The sequence below is a fragment of the Crocuta crocuta genome, unplaced genomic scaffold (genome assembly GCF_008692635.1).
Source record: "Crocuta crocuta isolate KB4526 unplaced genomic scaffold, BGI_CrCroc_1.0 scaffold264, whole genome shotgun sequence".
In the NCBI taxonomy this organism is placed as follows: domain Eukaryota; kingdom Metazoa; phylum Chordata; class Mammalia; order Carnivora; family Hyaenidae; genus Crocuta; species Crocuta crocuta.
The window spans coordinates 270,280-286,254 of record NW_027529597.1 but is presented as its reverse complement, the minus strand read 5'-3'; the positions used below and the strand labels follow the sequence as shown (position 1 = coordinate 286,254).

Genomic DNA, 15,975 nt, shown 5'->3' with positions numbered 1-15,975 from the left:
TAAGATAATTTTGAAAGTTGAAGAGTCAGATCAACGCTTTGGAGAGTAATTCATATTATTTACCACTTTGGGGTCACCACAGCTGCTTACTAGTATATATTTAATAACACATACTCAAAAATAAGATTAAGTTTGTTGTTGGGGCGCCTGGGTGGCTTACTCGGTTAAGCGTCCGACTTTCGCTTAGGTCATGATCTCGCGGTTCGTGGGTTCGAGCCCCGCGTCGGGCTCTGTGCTGACTGCCGGCTCAGAGCCTGGAGCCTGTTTCAGTCTGTGACTCCCTCTCTCTCTGACCCTCCCCTGCTCACGCTGTCTCTCTCTCTCTCCTAGAAATAAATAAAAATATTAAAAAAAAAAAGATTAAGTTTGTTGAATAAATATAATCTGCAAAATAGTCTTTTATCAAAGGCATTTTTTTTTCAAAGCTTCTTATTTATTTACTTTGAGAGAGGGAGAGTGTGTATGCATTCATGTGAGTGGAGGAAGGGCCAATAAAGAAGAAGAAAGAGAATCTCAATCAGACTCCATATTGTCAGAACGAAGCACAGCCAGACTCAGGACTTGAACTCATGAACCATGAGATCATGACCTGAGCCGAAATCAAGAGTTGGACATTTAACCAAATGAGTCACCCAACCACCCCTTTTCAGGGGTATTTGAGAAAAAAAACAACCCAACAAATAACACCATTTATATTCACGTGAAGGATGCTAAGTCCAGAAAAAAATAATTGATCATGGCTAGTCTGGCTTTCTAAGTTTTACTTTTTGCTACTTCAACTTATCTTATGTATGCTTCTTTCCTAGTTGCTAAGGATATGCAATAACCACTGAGGAAAAGCCACTGCTTTCATCAATAATAAACACAAGTGAGTCTACCAATGACTTTCCCAGGGTTAACACCATATGCAGAAATTTTAAGAATAAATAAAAAGCCAAAATATAAAACACTTCCAACAACAGCCTCCTAAAAATTATTTTTAACTTTGCAAACTTGTTAAACATTTTCTCTTCAAATTTCTGTCCCTGATTCCATAAAGCAAAATCTTTGAGGAAACTAATATTCTTCTCAAGTGAAATGTACACTTAATTTTTCCATAATGTCTGTGATTTGCCATGATTTACTGAGCTCTCTCGGATATCAAGCATTCTACCATTTATGTGCACAAGGGAATAGGGTCCTCTGCCATGGTAATATTACTCTTCGTTACTCTCAGAGGGACACAGGACACACGAGGTCGTGAAATCAATCTCTATTTGTAGTTTTGCCCTCAGGTCAGAGAGTGCCTGTCACACTAGGTGCATTGTCTGTCTATGATGCTTCAGGGAGCTTAGTCTCCCACTGGGGCTGGCAAGGACATAAGGTGGGTTTTTCTGTTAGCAACTACCATTTCCCAATTGCCTTGAGATATTATATGTTGTATATGATACTTCTATTTTCAGTCTTTAAAATAGTAATTTTTTTTTTGTAAGGTGCTGTAATAAAATATCACAAACTAAATGGTGTACATGACAGAAATTCATTGTCTTGCAGTGCTGGAGCCTAAAAGTATACATTCAAAGTGTTACCATTGTTGGTTTCTTCTGAGGGATGTGAACAAACGATCGGTTCCAGGCCTCTCTCCTTGGCTTGTTGATGCCATCTCCATGTTTACATGGTGTTTTCCCTGTATGTGTGCCTATCTCTAAATTTTCCACTTTATAAGAACACTAATCATATTGGATTAGGGCCTACTCTAATGACCACAATTTGATGTGATTATGTCGGTAAAGACCCTATCTCTGGGGTGCCTGAATGGCTTAGCTGGCAAAGCGTCTGACTCCTGGTTTCTCTTCAGGTCATGACTCATGGTTCTGTGAGTTTGAGCCCCTCATCAGGTTCCTCACTGATAGCTGGAGCCTGTTTGGGATTCTCTCTCACTCCATCTCCTCAACCCTCCTGTGCGCTCTCTCTCTCTCTCTCAAATTAATAAATAAACTTAAAAAAAAAAAAAAAGACCCTATCTCCAAAGAAGATCACAAAGGTTCTTCATGTTCGCCATGAGTATCCAGCAAGTATTCTCACCCTAAAATGCCATAATGTCTTATCACATGATCATTTATTGTGTGAGTCTCTGCAACAGGCATTACTGTGCATGTGTGTGTAATATGTGTATGTAATACATGTAAAAATACAATTTTTATGGATCAAAACTGCTATGTTTTTACAAATGAGGGAAATGGGTCTGACAGAGATTAAGTAATTTTAGACAAAGAAGTCAGAGTCATTGTTCAAACAGAGGTCTGCTGGACACCAAACCTAGTACCTTTTCCCTGCTACAGGGCTACTTTATGTACTTTCAAACTCATTTTTTGTATCTTCTGTGAATAAGATGCTATGCCAAAAATGGCATACTTTACAAATTTGGAAGTACAGGTGACCCTTGAATAACATGGGCTTGAAATGCATGGGCCTACTTATATGTGGCTTTTTTTCAATAAATATATACATTTATGATGTTGATAAATACAGTAAAGAACTGTAAATGTATTTTCTCTTCCTTATGATTTGTTTTTCTCTAGCTTACTTTATTGTAAGAAAACAATATGTAATGCATATAACACCGGAATATGTATCAATCAGCTGCTTATATTATCAGTAAGGTTTCCAGTCAACAGTAGGCTATTAGTAGTTAAGTTTTTGAGAAGTCAAGTTATACGTGGATGTTTAACTGCAGGGGGAGCCAGTGCCCCAAGGCCCCACCCAACCCTGTGTTGTTCAAGGACCAACTGTAGATACTAGTCTCTCTAAAAGGTGAATGCTTCATTTGCATCTGTTTACCATGAGCAGACTCAAATCCCTCCAGGAATTCCTCAGCTTTCCCTACATCTAATCCTGCCTCAAAGTCTTGCAATGACAGTTAAAATATTTAATGTCTTCAAGGGCTATGCTTAAAGTGGGCCAACTGCTCTTTCAAATCACCCAGACCTCTCAGTGGCTTAACACAATACAGGTTTATTTTTCATTCACTTTATAGTTCAGTGCAGCTTGGAGAATGGAGTGGATCTGCTCTAAACACTTATTCAGGGACCCAGGGTCCTTCTAACTAGTAACACTGTCATCCCTCAAGTCTTCAAGGTCCACCCCCTATTTTTTGCATTTCACTGATAAAAATGAGGAGAGAGAATATATAGAGAATTGTACTTTTGAGGGCAGGATTTATAAGTACATATATCATCCCCAACAACATTCTAATTGTTATAATGTAGTCACATAACAAGATTAGGTGGGAAATGTAGAAGTAAAAATGAACAGGGAAATGGCAAACAACTAGCTAATTTTCTATACATGCTTAGAAAAACGCTTGGCATGAGAACTCAATAATGCAATTTATTAGGTAGGATCCACTGTTGAATCAAGATTGGTAACTTTGTAAAGTCATCATGACCCAACTAAGCTAAGAAGATAGATTCAACTATCTAAGATATTGTTAAAGACAGAATATAAGAATTGTCTGATAACCCAACTAATTTACACTATTGAGGATATAAAGGTAATAATGCCTAGACCTTGCCTTCAAGGAATTACATAATTTTAAAATTATCAATATCAACAGTAAAAATGTCCAATTTATACTCATAAAAATATATTTATAATAATATTATCCAGTACTAGTTTTGTGTTAACATCTTAGAAAGAAAGAAATGGGATTAGTTCCTTTTTACTAATTTGCTCATTATTTATAATTGAATGTCATAAACTTCATCAACAAGAAAATATTCAAGCTCAAAATCAAATCAGGCAGAACTGACTTAATTCAGGTTGGACTCAGGCTGGGAACAGTTGGGAATCTGTAGCACAGATCAGTGGAGAGGGACTAAGAGACAGGATAAATATGATTGGGGCAAAGTGAGCATAATGGAGTGAATTGAAAAGAGAGCAAAATAAAGATGAATTGCAGTTTCAGTCAGAAATGGTTAACTAAGTAAAACACGATTGAAACTGGAGAAGGAAAAGGAAATTAGCATAAAAGAAAGGCATGCCCTTTAGAAAAAAGGAGACTACGAACATACTAGAGATTTAGCAGGTGATAGAAGGAAAGGTATAGGTAGGAGGAGCTTGGTATTTCAGAAAAAACCTAGGAAGAGGCTAGTTCTGAGGATGTCTGTGCATCAGGTCACAGAGTTCCCAGCTAAATGGAATTCTATGAAGTTTAGTGGTTATTCCTGACTAAAGAGCTGTATTTGGGTTAAGAAAAGTTTCATTCAGGTCTGAAATGAAATGGTAGATATGGGAGAACACTGTGCAAATAGAAGTGAACTACCAGGACCATAGCATCCAAGTTTTCATACCTGTAGGAAGGAAATTGTGTGCAAAAAAACACCAAAATGTCCATGTTAAGTAGAACCTTCTCCAGACCCTCTCTTGATTTGTCCTGACATTTAATTTGCATTATCAGATTCTGAGTTCTTTTTATTTCTCCTGCATTTATTGTTGTTGTTGTTGTTGTTTCGAATTAGGAAGGGTTTCCTACACTGTACACCTTTGGAAAGAGGTGGCTAAAAGGAGAGAGAGGTTTGTGGGACTGTGGTTATCACCAACTGGGGTGACAGAGGAAGATCCTCTGCCTTGTAAAGAGCCACTACATAGCCTTGTCCCCTTTAACATCATTTGCAAAGCACCAGGTATAAATAGGACTAGATGTTTTCTTAGATCCAGTAGAACTGTTCTTCATATAAGCTGAATGAAATCTTCATGGCTAATGTAGAGAAATGGTCATATATCTTTTAGCCCTTTAGAGCCTAAACTTTCTTTGCATCTCAGAATAGCTGTACACAGTACAGAGTAAACAGATTACTTCCTTATTCTTGACAAGAAAAACATGACCCAAAGAAGTGAAATTACTGTCTCAAAGTCACAGGTCTTCTAATTGGTGATTCTGAATGTGCACACTGATTTATAACCCAAAGCTCATTTCACAGTCATATTGCTAACATTAAAAGCCAAATCTATCTCCTGATTAGAGTGCAGGTAGGATTGTCCAGCACTAAAAAGCTCTGCCAAGTAAAGAGTGGTCTTGTCAGGGAAACCATGTGTTCATGCATGCATGTGAGTGCACACATGCACCTGCATGCTCACATGTGTGCAAACACTCCACTTCCAGTTATAACTTAAAGAGAATCCGTGCAGTAGATAGCATAGACAGATCACTAGTTTTAAAGTATTTAGTACCCAAATAAGGTCAAATACGATTTTAAACCCTCATTTTAATCCATCTAAGCCCGATAATTCACTCACAAATCTACCTAGTTTAATGAAAAATAACAAGTTGGGTGGAGTTCAGTTGGTAACTAACATTGCATAGGCATTTTTTACATGGAGTCTGGAATGGGAAATAGAATCAATATACCATAATGACTTATTTTATCCTTTTATTTTAGTCATTGATTCAACAAATATTCACTGGGTCCTTCTGAATTCCCAAACATTTTAGTAGATGTCAGGTCACAGTGAAAAAATAAATTGAAAAAAAAAAAAAAAGTGCACACCTATTTTCATTAAAAGTATATATATTATCACAGGCCCCCCTCTGGTTAGTAAGCATTATCACTTCTTCTGACCTAACTTTGCTTACTTTTACACTATTCTCTGCTAGATTTACTTAACAGCATCTGTGAATAATCAAAACAACTGAAATAATATAGAGGAAAGGTGGCATATATCATGAATGTAGCATCTTCTTTGCCTCAATTTATTTGTTCATTTTTTCCCTTATTATAAATCCTCAGGCTTCCTAATCTCTGCATCTGTCATGCTTGACTTTATTACCAGGCATGCTCTTATAACAATGAATGTGGTGAGTCTGTCTCCCCCAGAAAAGGGGTTCAATCAAAGAAGGTCATTTTATTCTGATTTGAGAAAATTTAATTATCTCTGCTGTCTTCATAATTTGCATATTTTACCCACAGTGCACCATAACACATTTTCCTTTAAAATTATCATGACCTATAGATGAGTCATTTTTATCCTTGTGGCTACTGTTGAGTAAAGTGATGGACAGACTGAGAAACTTCTGCAATTACTGTTTCAGTCCTATCTAACTGAATATATGTTAGGGCAGAATGGAGGCAGGAGATTTCAATTGTCCTGATCTGATTCTTTTTTCTTTTTTCAAATCTGTCAGTGACTGTAATAGCATTGATACAATCTCTGAACTGCTTGTCTACCATGACTTACACATTTTAAATTTAAACTAACTTCCCTTTTTCTATGTATCTCATATTTCCTAAAGCAGTGGACTAGTAAGCAGAAAGGTACACACCATGTAATGGGTAGGTAATTCTCTCCTCATAAACATCTTGAAAGATAAAGCAAAGAGATACACAAAGCCAAAGCCAACCAAATAAAAGGAAGCAAAGACAGAAACAAACAAAAACCTACTGCGAACACTGGGGATTTATAACTACAGAGTATTTCACATCACTTTGTGCTTAGAATGAGAAAATCACCTTAAGCAGGTTTTGATCAATGAGACACTCAGGAGGTTAATTGGGCTAAATTTTGACCTGGATCTTCTCCTAAAGGCGGATTATAAAGTTTGTGTAACTCAACCTACAGCCTTAGAAAACATTATGTTTTCAGAGCTGCCATTCTTCTTTTACTCTATTTTTACATATTATTATTATTTTTTCATTTTGGTTTGCTTTGTAGGGTGGGAGAATTTAGCTTAGGGTCAATAGCCCAGCCTTGAATTATGATGAGATTCAAAAAGTCCCCATCATTAGAAGCAGATCTCTGACAGCACTAAATTTTATTATTAATAACTATATAATTTATCAGCACATGAGACAAACTTCTCTGACACTTTTGCAAATGAAATAGCTCATCTTTTTTTTCAAGCATTCCAATAAATGCCACCAACTTCTCACGTTCTCCACATAAACCAAGTTCAGTTACAGAAAGGGGGTCCCTTTCATATCTTCACTTTTATTAACTTATGATTTTTTTCTGAGATCGAGAACCTTAAGTAGGTTGCTCTACTTAACCTTAACCTGTTGCTCTACTTAAACATGCTTAAGGAACTGTTTGTTTTGTTATTTTCTCCCTTAGAAGCAAGTTAACGTTTCTTTTTATTCTTTTGATAGGAAGTCTCCAAAAGCTACTAGAGGGGGAAAAAAAAGAAGCCTTAAGATACAAGTTTTAAATTCGTAAGAATGTACTTCCTCTCTGATTTACCAATATTTCCATGAAGGCAGGTGACTTATTTCCTTTGCCTCCTTCCCCTAGTCCTTAGCGCTTGAGTGAGTGAGCCTAGGTATTTGTCAAATGATTTTTTTTTAAATTTTTTACATAGAATTTATTGTCAAGTTGGCTAACAAAAAGTGTATATAGTATGCTCTTGGCTTCAGGAGTAGATTCCATGATTTTTAAAATTAGATAATTGTTACTGAGTTCTAATTATGTAACAGATCTCTTGTGCTAACCACTTTTATGTGTATCATTCCATTAAAGATCACAAAAACTCTATGAAGTGCATAAAATTGTTATCTTCATTTTTAGAAGATGAAACAGAAGGATCATGAAATTTACTCAGGTAGGTAAATAGCAGAGCCCGAGATCAATGTAATTATATTCGACAGGCTCTAAAGCCTATGCTTTTAGCCATTACTCAGTCACCAATGGAAACAACTCAACAGTGTGCCAAATAGGTCACGTGTTTCCCTCTACTCTTCAGTCCTCCTTGCTGTTAGCTGGGACCATGTGAGTCATTTAGCAGTGGGATGTGAGCAGAGCTGTGGGATGCTATTTTCAGTCTGAGGTAATTTAGGGTAGGTGTGTATTTTTTCAGTTTCTTTCTTCCTGCTGCAGCCAACCCGGAAGCGACAAGCTGGCAGTAACCTAAGATGGTAAAACCTGTAAGTGCCCAACTTTCTGGGTGTCTAACATGCAACAAAGCCACCCTCTACTTTCAAAATGTGCTTTAGATTTGTGGTAAGAATATAATGAGATTTTGAGGGTAATATGTTACTCTGGAAAAATCCAACCTTTCCTAAGTAATATAGTATCCTGTGAGAAAGAAAAACTGAATTATTTAGTAATTAAATCCATATATGATTGATTTCATTGGTTCCAAGTGAGTATATATTAAGAAGAATATGTTATTCTCATAATTGGCAATAGATGATGTCACACATCTGGAAGAATAGAATAAAAAAGTATGCAGGGGCACCTGGGTGGCTCAGCTGACTGAGTGTTAGACTCTTGATTTCGGCTCAGGTCATGATCTCATGGATGTGGGACTGAGCCCTGTGTCCACATGGAGCCTGCTCAAGATTCTCTTTCTCTCTCTCTTTCTCTCACCCACTCTGCCCCTCTCCCCAGCTCACACACACTCTCTCTCTAAAATAATAAAAAATTTCAAAGTATATGGATGCCACAAAATTCTACCAATATTAACTTTTTGAGAATTTTTGTTCAAGCATTTTTTCTTCCTTTTAATTGAAGAGGACAAGTGATCCTGAACTTTTAACTTTAGGGGGGAAAAAGTTAATTTGATATTCTGGAACTTTTTATTCCTCAGTTAATAACATTTACTACTGTATGTGATTATAAGCTACTTCTAAGTCAGGCTTTTCTGAGACCTATGAAAATTTGGGAGACAATGAATCATATGCTGGGGGGACTTCGAGAGGTAAATGGTGAGAAGAGCCTGCCTGCTATATGGCAGAGACAAGGTCTTACTCCTCTGTATAAAGATTTCAAGACAAACAGGAATCAGAGTTTCAAGCAGTATTAGTCTCTGCAAAATATGACTCACTCACATAATGAGGTTCAGTTTGTTCAAACTGGGAAAAAAAAGATTGTTAGTCACAGAATTATCTTTTCTAAATACATGCACAGAAAATACCATTAGCAACTTTACTTTGGGAGAAGAGAGAATATATAGGTCTCAGTACGGAGTAACCAAACTACGGAATATCACAACACTGAACCATGTGAATAAGTACATTAGGGAAATCACATTACTAGAGCTATTGCTTTGGGCTAGGATCCAGGAGGTATAGCTGTTTATACGATCATACGCGAGTCATTAACATGACAGTTTGTGTAATTTGCAGAAATTTGTGTAATATGGAAAAATAACATCTGAAATATCTCCTACCCTTAATATTCTGAAAATTTCTAAATCTTTTAGTGGTTAAAAACATGTGCTCTTAACAGCTTTCTAATCCAACATACTGCCTAACCTTTTTGTAGTTAAGTTTCTGGATCTGTAAAAATTAAAGTAATAATTGCTCTCATAAGATTACTGTGTAAATAAAATTAGGATAATACAAATAAATGATGAGAATTCTGTCTAATATATAGTAACTACTTAAGAAATTAATAATGATTTTTGTAGATAAAATAAGACATATTTTCAAGATTGTTCATGCCCTAACAGACACTGGGGGGAAAATGCTTCTTTTATACCTTAAGGTTCTTCTGGATGGTATAAGAATTAAAATGACATGAGACAGATTAACAGAAGAGAATAAATTGAAAATAGGTATGTACTAGGGTTCCATAAGAAAAATAAGGAAATCAGGCAATTGAGGCTCATATGCCTGCCAGGGCTAAGGAGAAAGAGTTAGAGGTCTAGGACTTTAAACAGAAGACAGACAATTCACAGGAAAATGAAAAAGAGTAAATGTTTGGTAAACAAATGTTTGCTGGGCCAGACAGAAACAAAGGGACACAGAAAGAAATTTTCACAGGCTTTGCTAGTCTCCTCTCTACCTATCACATCTAGTTCATATCATGCTATAGTTATCTATGGTGAGAGCTCCCTCCCTAGGGCAGATCCTCTACTAAATTTTTGGGGGGGCCAGTTAGAGGAAAAGGTCAAAGGTTCTTTATTCAAATCACTTTCCTTTTTTAAGCAGCCAATCATCTCAGCTCAAGAGATTTATTTGTTTTCTCTATTCTTAATATGCTGTAGATGAGTCTTATTCGTCAGCTGGAAACTGAACTAGAACTGGGGGGAGGAGATGCACACCAAAACTGGAAGAGCTATCCTCACATTGTTTGTGGCTATGACTAGAACAGTCAAGGGTCTATGCCTAGGAAGCAAAAGTATAATAAATAGGAAGTTCGGAGGATGGGGAAATCTCATTAAGTGACAACAAGATGAAGAATTTGCTAAAATGTTGGCCTTTCTCAGATGATTTTAAAGGAACTCAGTAAAGGTAATTGGACAGGTGTGTAAACGGCAGTAAGAAGGGGCACCTGGGTGGCTTGGTCGGTTAAGCTCTGATTTCGGCTCAGGTCATGATCTCGAGGTTTGTGTGTTTGAGCCCCACGTCAGGTTCTGTGCTGACAGCTCAGAATCTGGAGTCTGCTTTGGAGTCTGTGTCTCCCTCTCTCTCTGCCCCTCCCCACCTCACACCCTGTCTCTTTCTCGAAAATAAACATAAAAAAATAAAATAAAATAAAATAAACAGAAGTAAGAAGAGGCAAGCATGGTGGTATGGGTAGAAAGGAAAATGAGATGAATGTCACAGTGAGGGTCCCTTCTAGGTCTCTTAGTAGGAAAACCTTTTCTAAATCTGCAATTTACTTGAATACAAATGACCTTTTATGAAACCAGAGGAAAAGTACATATATTATTCTCTATAACAGAAAGGCTTTTCTCTTATATATTTACACGTACCCTCTATTTCTGGACTCTAATTCTAGATTAAGTGAGAGAAATATGCTTAACTTCTACCATTATTTTTCCTTCCTCTAATACTATGTAAGGAAGAAACCTTTCAGCAGAAAAGCTAGAAAGACGCGTACTGGCATATTAACAACAAATACATATTGTATAGTCTACAGATGTTCTATGGCTTAAAAGTTCTCTATTTCTACAAGCCAATCTGATTTTCACTTGCTCAGCTCAAAAGAATCCCAACCTCCTCCCCTGGGATCTTCCTGCTGTTACTTTCCAAAACGGATTAATTAATACCTGGGAAAGCCATGCTGGGGTGTTGGTAACTGCTCAACTACTCACTGAGACTGTAGTCATTTCCAGAAGGAGAGCGGGTGCTCTGCTGCCAATGTAGTAGGTGAGCTTTGTTTATACACTCCAAAATTAACTGAAAGACAAAGGAGATAAAAGTTGGGTAAGGAATTTTCCAGTTAAGAGTCAACATACGATGTCACTTCTCTACAAGAACCTTGCCATCCTCAAGTACAGTTTGTTCAAGCTGGGGCCTGCCTATCTCTTTCACAGTGACACCAGCATCTGACACATTGAGGGGATGCGAAGCTATAATCTGAGCCAAGATACTAATTATAAAGAACATGAAAGGATGCTAAATTTGGCTTGAGAACAAAAGCAAATGACTGTTCTTTTAAAAATCAGTTCTAACATTTGATCTTCTTAATCATCTATGGTGATTGTAATAACACTGGAAAATAACACTGCATAAAGGATTAGCAAACATTGCTAAGAAAGAACTGGCCCAAAGATAATAAAATTACATTTGGTTAAGAAACCTGGTTCCCTGTTAGGGCCTCCCTCATACATTCTACCTTTTTGTGTTTTTTGCCAAATCACTGCCTGATTTAAGTATTCATAACAATCATCTTTCATAATATGGATTAAATTTTTTATTGTTTTTTACTTGGCAGGGGGAAGAGTTCTTTGGCTGTAGTGAAACCTACATGATTGAATATATTGTACAGAAGACTGTCACAAGCACAGAGGGTTTGTTCTTAGCCACGGGTTATTCTGCACTGCTCTCTGTTCCTTAATTATGCCTCACTACAGATGTTGTCCTCTATTTCCTCATCCTTCATGCCTTATAACTTCACGAACCCAATTTCATCTGAGCTTGTTCACCCCCCTCTCAACTGAGGACAAATTGGTTTAGCTTCAGCATTCCATCTCCGCAAACTGAAACCTTTCCCAACTCAGTTCGCATTCAAGTCTGGGTCACCCTCCACAGAAACAGAAGAGTACCATGTACTGACTGTGTTTGTTGTCAAAGAAAATCCAAATACTGTCAAATCGTCTCAATGCCTACAACGTTTATAACACAGCAACACGAATTGGTATCAAAGGCGCTTTGAGTATATTTTTTTTCCCTAAAAGCTGAGATAAAGTTTAACTCCTATAACCAACAAGAAGCCCTGATCCCCCAAGGTGTAGAGGTAGAGCAGTCACAAAGAAAATACTTACTCGGGAGAGACTACTGATTTTGAACCCTGCCAGGTGACTCTAACACAGAGCATGCTCTAAAATGCTCCAGGGGAAAAGTCCCCTTTGTTTCCATTCTCTGAATTTTCTTCTTGGGATAAATTCCGGCAGTTTTCCAATTCATGAATACTTCCCTCCGGCAAGGTCTGATCATTGTAAATGGGTTGCCGGGATGGCAGGCTCTCTTCTTTGGCAGAAACCCCAGAGCAAACAGATAATGTGCCTGGGAAACCAAGTTCCCAATCCTGGGAAGGTCAAACCGAGATGAACTGCGAGAAAGTCACTTCTCAATCATGCTGATTTCCTCTACAGTAAACGATGCTGGGAAGCACAGACACTGGCAACACTGCTATTAAGATAAGTTTGACTCATTTAGCAGCAGTAGTAAACCTAGGAGGCTGACTCAAATGAGCAGACGCCAGTGATGCTGGTAAACAAGTGTTCACACCTGTTAACAGCTGTGTGGCTTCGCTATTCCAGGTGTGCTATGTAAACTCAACGCAATGCCACATTTATCACTTATTAAGAGTTACCAAATTGCATCGTGCAGACTATCCCTCTGGCAATTGTCACAAATAAAGCTGGGCGTCATTTGTCAGGGGCCACAATTAAGTGGATGTCCATGAACAATGTAAATCTGAGATCATATCAAATAGGTTCCAATTAAAATTCTGTACTATAAAGAATATTCCAAAGCCATAGCTCTGCATGACTGCCACAAACCACTTAATTCTAATATTTCTAAGAAGTCAATGGAAAACTTTCTTGCTGGATTTTTTTAGGGAGAGCAGTCACAAGGTGGGAAGGCAATTGCAACCATGTGAACCATGGTGATGGAGATATTCAGATTGCCTGCTGCAAAGTCAATCAAAACCAGACCTGCCAATGTGCACATTATAGTATAAATCCTATGGTAAGGCTGGGAGGGAGACCAGGTGGCAGAGTTTCTAGGTACTACTTAGGCAATTAATTCGATTGTAAATTTCTCTCACCGCTACATAACATACTTAATAAGCGGAATACTCCTACCATAGACCGTGAGCCCCCGGAATGCTGAATCATAGAATTTATGAGTTGGAATGTAGCTTAAGAGCTGTCAAATATATCCTCCCTCTGATATAGTAAGCTTTTCCACAGAATGCCTTTAAAGTCACCCATGAGCTGCTATTCAAATATTTCTAGCGATGAAGAACTCAATACTTCACAAGAAATATGTTTCATTTCTGAAGATCACATTCCTCATTTAAGCTTAATTATTCTTCCCCATAATTATATATTAAAATTCTATTTGAATCCATTTGCTCCTACTGCTTCCCACAAGAATGTAGGTTTCATAAGGGTAGAGGCTGTGTTTATGTGGTCCATTTTTTTTTTTTTTTTTACTACCTACATCATTTAGTATATGGCCTGGCAGTATAAATAAAAAGAATAAATACACATGTTTATTGAATGAGTGAAAAACAGAAACTAACCCTCCTCTTAGCATCTCAATAATTTGAAGCTGTTTAAGAACAGGTGAAAATCCATTATTTCACATCTTATGTTCTTATTTTTACTCATACTTTGCCATCCCAATCGCACATCCATGGGTTTAAGTCTATGTATGTGTGAGTGTGTGTGTCTTGAGAAAGAGAAAATATGCCTACACCTTATCATATATCTGCTTCTATTCCTTGGCCACTAACAACTTTAAGATGGTGTAGTCACTTTTATCAAGTCCAGAATCCCTGGTCCTACTATATCAAAATCATGGTCTATAACTCAGAACGAGAACACCATCCACACTGCTACTCTGCAAATCTTGTCTCTTTCAATGCCATAGATTCAAATAAAAACAATATTACAAATACCACCTACTCCTTAATTTCTATCAGTTTCTTATGCAGGCCTTGAAATACATCTATAAAATAGTCCCCATCAAAATGAAGGTAACAGATTTCTAACCGATGCCACAGAAATCTGTAGGGCCCTTCAGTGTTTAAATTATAATGAACTATACATTTGGCCATTCTTTTCTGTAAAATTGGAGGCCTCACAAAGTTAGAAAATTCAACTTTTTAATTCCTCCCTCCTAACTTATTTGTGGTACTTAATGCTCAGAATCGTTATCAGCCAGAACTGACATTTTTGTCAATCATAAACAAAGATTATGAAAACTTCCTGGGGTCAGCTCTTTCTAAGAAAAACTAGCTCACATAACAAGTATTCATTCAGTACCTACTACGTGCAAGAAGCAATTCTACATACCATCTCTTATAAAGATTATAGTTGGGATGGGAGGAATCAGAGAATCAATACAAAATTTTGATTACATAAATATATATCAGATGATGGTAATGGAAAAACAGACCAATCTATGTGTTCTGGCCAATGTGTAGAAGTGACTATTTGTGCTCAAAGACTATAAAAGTGACATTTGAGCAAAGAAGTAAAGTAAGAAAGGGTCAGAGTTATGTAGACAATTGGGGGGAGCAGACAGAACAAACTATTTCAGTGCTACTCACACCTTTCTGTGCATATAAACAAAGGCCATGACACCAAGGTCCACAGATAACCCCAACAGGGCAACATAATTTTTTAGTATAGTCTGATGATAAGAGATAGGGAAATGGGAAAGGAAAATGATTTTGGTTAAAAGAAAAATCATAATCTTTTCTATAAAACAGATAAGTACTTTACCCAGCCCTTAATCTTAGTATAATGCTCAGCTTTTGTGATTTTCATTGATGTGGTCATTATCTGAACTTATTTTGGCATACTTTCTCATTTTCATGTGCTGTCTCACTTTTGGATTCCATTAGGTGCTAAATGTATAAGTGCCAAGAATATCACTTGGGAGCCTGCTTCTCATGAGAATTCTAGAGCCAATTTCACATTCAGAAATGGATGGGAAAGGTTTCAGGAAAGCTACTGAATTTTCATAGGGGTGCTCAAATGAAACCTTGAAGCCATCTGAATTTTATTGCTCCACACATATCATATAACTTTGCATTACCTTTTATAATACATATTTACTTATTTTTCTCAGAGCTATGCTAAACTGGGAGGCCAACTAGACTTTACAGAAATTCTAATTATCCAAATTAAAAATATATATATTAAGTGGTTTTAGGGCACGCTGTACATTCAGCATATGGGTGCGAGCTCTCACTCTCCTTCACACACACCCCTCTGGTGATTTCTGGGAAACAGATAAACCAACTGTGGTGGAAAGGAAAAGCCTATTAGAGATAGCATCAAATCTTCCACATATTAACTTTTCCTTCCCTTCTCTTGCCTAGGTAACATAATTCAATTCTGCCTTGGCCATTCACCTTTGACAGAAAATGTTAAGGCGGTGATTCTGTGAGGAAGATCTTTGATAAAGTAATTCCATCCTTTGGGTCTCTTGGCTTCATGTATTTATCATCATTTAGAAAAGTGGCTGAAATGTTACCTTTAGGATGGGGACTTAGAGACTGAATAAATGCTAAATGCCTTTAGTTGGCTTAGCCCAATACTTTGGGTTGAGTATAAAATGGATCACAGGAAATCTACTTTTTTTCTTTCTGTGCAAAGCTATTCAACGTTTATCCATTATCATAGAAACAATTCAATTAATGGCTCTTGGGGACCAGAATATAGCCCGACTATCTACACCTTAATAGCCTCTATATATCACTGCAACCTAATTTCCAGGTTGAATTGAATGTAAATGGCTTTTGCCCATAGATTTAAAAAAAAAAAAAAAAACAAGTTTAAATTGTACTATTTTAGTTCCGTTCCCACAA

At 37.1% G+C, this 15,975-nt stretch overlaps 1 protein-coding gene across 1 annotated transcript in view; it reads right to left on the bottom strand.

The window, feature by feature from the left end:
• The window catches only part of LOC144229748 (uncharacterized), a 372,666-nt gene that overhangs the window by 120,166 nt on the left and 236,525 nt on the right, over window positions 1–15,975 (bottom strand). Inside the window, exon 6 of the mRNA XM_077761829.1 lies at window positions 11,015–11,099. Coding sequence (XP_077617955.1) covers window positions 11,015–11,099 — 85 coding nt within the window. The remainder of the gene's footprint in view (window positions 1–11,014; window positions 11,100–15,975) is intronic.